Source organism: Nerophis ophidion, linkage group LG03 (assembly GCF_033978795.1).
Source record: "Nerophis ophidion isolate RoL-2023_Sa linkage group LG03, RoL_Noph_v1.0, whole genome shotgun sequence".
Classification (NCBI taxonomy): domain Eukaryota; kingdom Metazoa; phylum Chordata; class Actinopteri; order Syngnathiformes; family Syngnathidae; genus Nerophis; species Nerophis ophidion.
The window spans coordinates 549264-555238 of NC_084613.1; the positions used below are offsets into that span (position 1 = coordinate 549264).

Genomic DNA, 5975 nt, shown 5'->3' on the forward strand with positions numbered 1-5975 from the left:
GTCACATTTTTACCCTTCAACATTTGACAATTGTTGTACAATGTTGCTAAGTGGAAGTGAAACTGTGGGTTGGTTTTTTAGTTATCATGAACGGGGATGTCAAACTGGTTTTCATTGAGGGCCACATCACAGTTATGGCTGCCATAAGAGGGCCGCTTGTAACAGTGAATAACGTATGAATTTGCCTCTGGATTTCATTATTAATTATATATTTTTTTAAGTAGACTATGGATTTTACAGTAAAAACTTTTCAATTACAAAATTTTACTCTAAAATATGGTGTGTGTTTTTTTACGGTAAATAGAAAAATACTACCACTGTTTTTTGGGTGGGGGTTACAGAAAAAGCTGGCAGCTTAATTGCCAGAATCTTTGTGTTAAATTTACCTTGTTTTATACAACATTATATTGATAATGGAAAAACATTACAAGTTCTTTTTTTATTCTGGCAACTTAGCTGACCGTTTTTCTACCGTAAAAACAAATGTGCCGTTTTTCTGTTTACAGTAAAACACTGGCAGCTCAGTCAACAGAATATTGACGCAAAAAACAGTAGTAGTTTTTATTTATTTACAGTTATATTCTGTAAATAACAACGTAAAATGTATTGTCATTTTTATTAATTTAATGAGTTGTTTGCTGTAAAGTTTAGTATTTTTATTTAGACAAAAACATGTTTGGAAAGTATGATATTATATTGTTTGACACCTGTGATCTAGAACATCTAAAACACTAACACTTTGCAGGACTGTGAAGTGGATGGTCTAATTTTAAAAAAGTTTTCCAAAAGAGCCAATTAAAATACAATGCCTCCCAAAGTTAAACTGTCGCCATCATAACACATTTGTTAACTGTGCAATTTGTTAAGTCACATTTTAACATTGTTAACTGTAATACAAGCGTGAAACTAAGTCAACCGTTGTTGAAATAATACTGTGTACGCCTATATGGACATTGTTTGACAGTACAGTGTACATAAAGCGCACTTGTGGTGTACATTTCCTTCAGCTTCTTATTGTTTAGTTTATGTTACAAATGACGGTCCCTATGGCTAACTTGTATAAATTATCTTTTTTCAGATTATCTTCCCAGGTTTATAATGCACACACACACGCACACCCACACACACACAAACACTTGTGTGTGTGTGTGTTTCAGAATTAGAAGGTCCTGGGTTTGAAATCTTACTGTGTGGAGTTTGCATGTTCTCCCCATGACTGCGTGGGTTCCCTCTTGGTACTCTGGCTTCCTCCCACCAGGTTGATTGGCAACACTAAGTTGACTCTAGTCTGTGAATGTGAGTGTGGATGTTGTCTGTCTATCTGTGTTGGCCCCCACAACCCCAAGCGGGACAAGCGATAGAAAATGGACAGATGGATATATATACAGTCGCGATCAAAAGTTTACATACACTTATAAAGAACATAATGTCATGGCTGTCTTGAGTTTCCAATACTTTCGACAACTCTTATTTTTTTGTGATAGAGTGATTGGAGCACATACTTGTTGGTCACAAAAAACATTTATGAAGTTTGGTTCTTTTTTGTATTTATTAAGGGGTCGACTGGAAATGTGACCAAATCTGCTGGGTCAAAAGTATACATACAGCAATGTTATTGCAATTTGGTTACTGTCATAATCCATGTCCCGGATCATGTTTTGTTATGTTCTGTTAGTTTTGGACTCATTAGTTCCTGTTTTTTGTGCACACTTGTTTGGTTTAGTTACCATGGTTACGTATTATTTCCACCTGCCTCTGATTAGTGTTCGCCCGCTCACCTGCTGCCAGAGCACTAATCAGAGGCATTATTTAAACCTGCCTTGCCCTTAACCTACTCAGTGGCCTTGTGGTTAGAGTGTCCGCCCTGAGATCGGTAGGTTGTGAGTTCAAACCCCTCTTTGTATATAATTTAGTCATACCGAAGACTATACAAATGTGACCCATTACCTCCCTGCTTGGCATTCAGCATTAAGCGTTGGAATTGGGGGTTAAATCACCAAAAATGATTCTTTGGCGCGGCACCGCTGTTGCCCACTGTTCCCCTCACATTCCAGGGGGTGATCAAGGGTGATGGGTCAAATGCAGAGAATAATTTCGCCACATCTACTGTGTGTGTGACAATCATTGGTACTTTAACTTTAAGTCAGTGCTGGAGTATTGTTTGCTGTATGCTGTGGACTGCCTGTTTCTTGAAGGCTGTGAGCTATTCCCTAGATCCTGACTCCTGTCCTTGTTTGCTGTTTCCTGGTTTCTGGTTTCCTTGCTTTTTTTTTTTAACATTAAAACCATGTTTTCTTGTACCAAGCCTGTCATCTCTGCATCTTGCGGTTCGTCACCACCACTTTGTGACAGTTACATGTCCCTTGGCAAGTTTCACTGCAATAAGGCGCTTTTGGTGGCCTTCCACAAGCTTCTGGCAAGCTTCTGGTTGAATTTTTGACCAAAGTTGGTGCAGTTCAGCTAAATTTGTTGGTTTTCTGACATGGACTTGTTTCTTCAGAATTGTCCACACAGTTAAGTCGAACATTGGGAAGGCCATTCTAAAACCTTATTTCTAGCCTAATTAATCCAATATTTTACCACTTTTGACGTGTGTTTGGGGTGCAATACCCAACTGTGCTCAATACAAGACCCAACCTCCGAGCTGATGATTTTAGGTTGTCTTAAAGAATTTGGAGGTAATCCTCCTTTTTCAATGTCCCATTTAAAACAGCAGTTCCATTGGCAGCAAAACAGGCCCGGAGCATAACACTACCACCATGCATGATGATAGGTGTGGTGTTCCCGGAATTAGAGGCCTCACTTTTTCTCATCCTAAAGATATAGCTGGGTATTGTGGCCAAACAGCTCAATTTTTGTTTCATCTGACTACAGAACTTTCCTCCAAAAGGTCTTATCTTTGTCAACATGATGTCAGATGAAATGTGGAATGTGTGCGATATGGGTGTTACTATTATCTGTCTCACTGTCAATGTAATTTTTTACTCTTTTATTCAATGTTTTTACTAAGTTATGTTTACGTTGTTCTTGTTTATTGTTGTCCTGTTCATGCTGTATATATGGCACATTCTGCACTGCAACCGTGGAATTTCCCCAACCCGGGATAAAACAAAGTATATCCAACATCCTATCAAACTGTCCCTTTGGGGCTCTGTACCTGTAATAATCCCATGTACAGCCCAGCAAAAGTAATCCTACACGGAAAATGTGGGTATATTTGAATATCCAATATAACATTATTGTACCTTATTTTCTGTGTCGTTGTTGTGTTAGGGCAGCGCAACTACACAGGGGTTAGTGCTGATGCCTCACAATAAGAAGCTTCTGTGTTCGATTCCCGGGCTCGGGGTCTTTCTGTATGGAGTTGCGTGGGTTCCCTGCAGGTACGCCGACTTCCTCACATCTCCAAAGACACACAACTGAGGATAGGCTGATTGGCAACATGAAATTGACCCTAGTGTGTGAATGTGAGTGGGATAGACTCCAAAAACTCCCGCGACCCTGAGAGGGTCAAGCGGTAGAAATGGATGGTTGTTGAGTGAGGAAGGAAAAATGAAGATGACCACCAAACAGAATATGTTTCAAAGGAAGATGATCCAGATGAGATGTGGGTGCCAGAGTGTGTAAAGTACAAAAAAGTTGAGACATTTCTTGTTGGTTAAATGATTCGCAGACAGACCGCTAAAAAAGCTAAAAGTATATATTATTTATTTTTCTGTGTGTTACTGATTTTGTCTACATTGTATGTACTCGTCATGCTGGCTTTTCTTTCTGACTTTCCCTCAATTTTGTGTAAGATGCATTTTTTATTTTGACCTGTGTTTTTATTTTAGTGTCTCTTTAATATCTTCCCCACTTCCTTGTTGGACTTTATCGGTCAATCTGCGTTGAAAGAATTGTATGTCGTACAATTTGAACCTGTTTGTTAAAATGGCCGTTATCTTTTTCAATCTGCGAGAATATCCATCCTTTTTTTTACTGCTTGTCCCTTACGGGGTCGCAGGTTGGGCTGGAGCCGATCTCAGCTGCATACATATGTTTATTAGGACTTGTGTGCAGACTTTACTAATACAGTACAGTACTGTTCACGTAATGGGTAAACAGCATCTGTAAACAAGAATAATACTACACCCTATTGACCAAAACTGGTATTGCGTTTTTTTGCTTTCAAGGAATACGCCAAATGGGGTTGTACAGTATTAGGAATTGCAATAATTAGAAACCACATTCAAACCGATTTTTTTTTTACTAATGTTATTCATCTAATTAATATTCAATTGTCATTTGAGGACCCTTCAAATAATCGGGGGCAGTGGGCGTGACTACGAAAATCAGCATCAAACGGAAGTGGATAATGTTGGGGATCACTCATCTGATTGGACGCTTTTGTTATTTCAAACAGAGGTGTCCCTCTCCTTTTTGGTCACCAAGGAACCCCACGTGGAGCAGTCATGTTACAGTGCAGTATTGTGGCCCCTTCTGTGTGGACTTGGAGTAGAATGGGGGACATAGTGTGTGGCAAATAAGGCACCTAGGAAAGATGGCACAGGCTCCTCAGGGGCATGAGAAGCCCAGCTGGCCTAGAGAAGAGCTGAGCTGCCTCCTGGTCGGGGATGGAGCTGTGGGGAAGACAAGCATGATCATCAGCTACATCTTTAATGGATACAACAGCGAGTACAGGCAGACTGCTTTTGACGTGTTTACAGGTATGACATGTTTTAAAATTACTACCACTATTGCTCAATTTTTGAGTTTTGTTTCTGATTAATTACCAGGATTGGTTCATGTGAATGGAGTCCAAACACGGCTCAAACTGATAGATACAGCTGGACAGGTAAATATCTAATAAATCCAAGATGCAATTTATATTATATTTATATATTTATCATTGGCATCAGGAGGAGTTTGGGCATCTTCGCTCCTTGTGCTACGCCCATGTGGACGTCTTCATCCTGTGCTTCAGCCTCATCAATCCTGTCTCTTTTGACAACGTCACGTCCAAGTGGATCCCGCAGATCCGTGCAGGGAACTCGACCTCTCCCATTATTCTGGTGGGGACCGAGTCTGACCTTCGCCACAATGTGGACGTCCTCATTCATTTGAACCAACTCCGCGCTAAACCAGTGGGCCAAAGCGAGGTCAAGAGGTTGGCACGCCGCATCCGAGCTCATGACTACATGGAGTGTTCAGCTCTGACCCAGCACCACCTCAAAGATGTGTTTGACTGTGCCATCTTTGCTGCCATCAAGCAAAAACACAATAGTGCAAAAAGCCAAAAGCTGAGTTTGAAACACTGTTTTAAGACTTTTTGTGAATGTGGATGGAGGAAAATTATCCAATTAATGTGAGGTGATTGTTTTTTCTACATTACGTTTACCTTACTTTCTCTTTCTGGTTTTCCTAAAACTCCTGTTTTGTTTGTTGTTATCTGTGTTTGTGTGTGTGTTTGTGCCAAACTCTGTAATAAATGCACTACAGAGCAGAAGATGTTCCATTCAAAAATTGTGCTTCCTGGGTTTAATTTTACTTGTAAACAATGTGGTGGAAGTTAGTGTCAGCGAAGAAATTGGAGGGAAAACAGCAGCAAGTGTTTTTAGGACCAAATGGTCACCTGCTGATTCTTTGAAGTGGTGGTTTACAAGACAAAAGCCATTTAAAGCCATCCTCAGCTTGAAAGATTATGTCAGGACCCCAATCACATTTCACCCTTTGCAGGCTACTTACTGACTGAAAATATTGTATTTTTTAACTTTTTCACAATTTCTGTCATTTAATTAATGGCATACCTTATTTTTGTTATGTTATATGAGGGACGGCGTGGCGCAGTTGGGAGAGCGGCCGTGCGCAACCCGAGTGTCCCTGGTTGTATCCCCCACCTAGTACCAACCTCATCCCTTGTGTCCTGAGCAAGACACTTCACCCTTGCTCCTGATGGGTGCTGGTTAGCGCCTTGCATGGCAGCTCCCTCCGTCAGT

General features: G+C 40.4%; 1 protein-coding gene across 1 annotated transcript; it reads left to right on the plus strand.

Annotated features, from left to right (window-relative positions):
* The first annotated feature begins 2979 nt into the window (after positions 1-2979).
* On the plus strand, positions 2980-5461 carry LOC133548696 (rho-related GTP-binding protein RhoV-like). Its single transcript, XM_061893669.1, has 4 exons — positions 2980-3383; positions 4403-4706; positions 4776-4834; positions 4899-5461. The coding sequence occupies exons 2-4, from the start codon at positions 4541-4543 to the stop codon at positions 5346-5348; spliced, it is 675 nt and encodes a 224-aa protein (XP_061749653.1). The 5' UTR covers positions 2980-3383; positions 4403-4540; the 3' UTR covers positions 5349-5461.
* Positions 5462-5975: the final 514 nt, after the last annotated feature.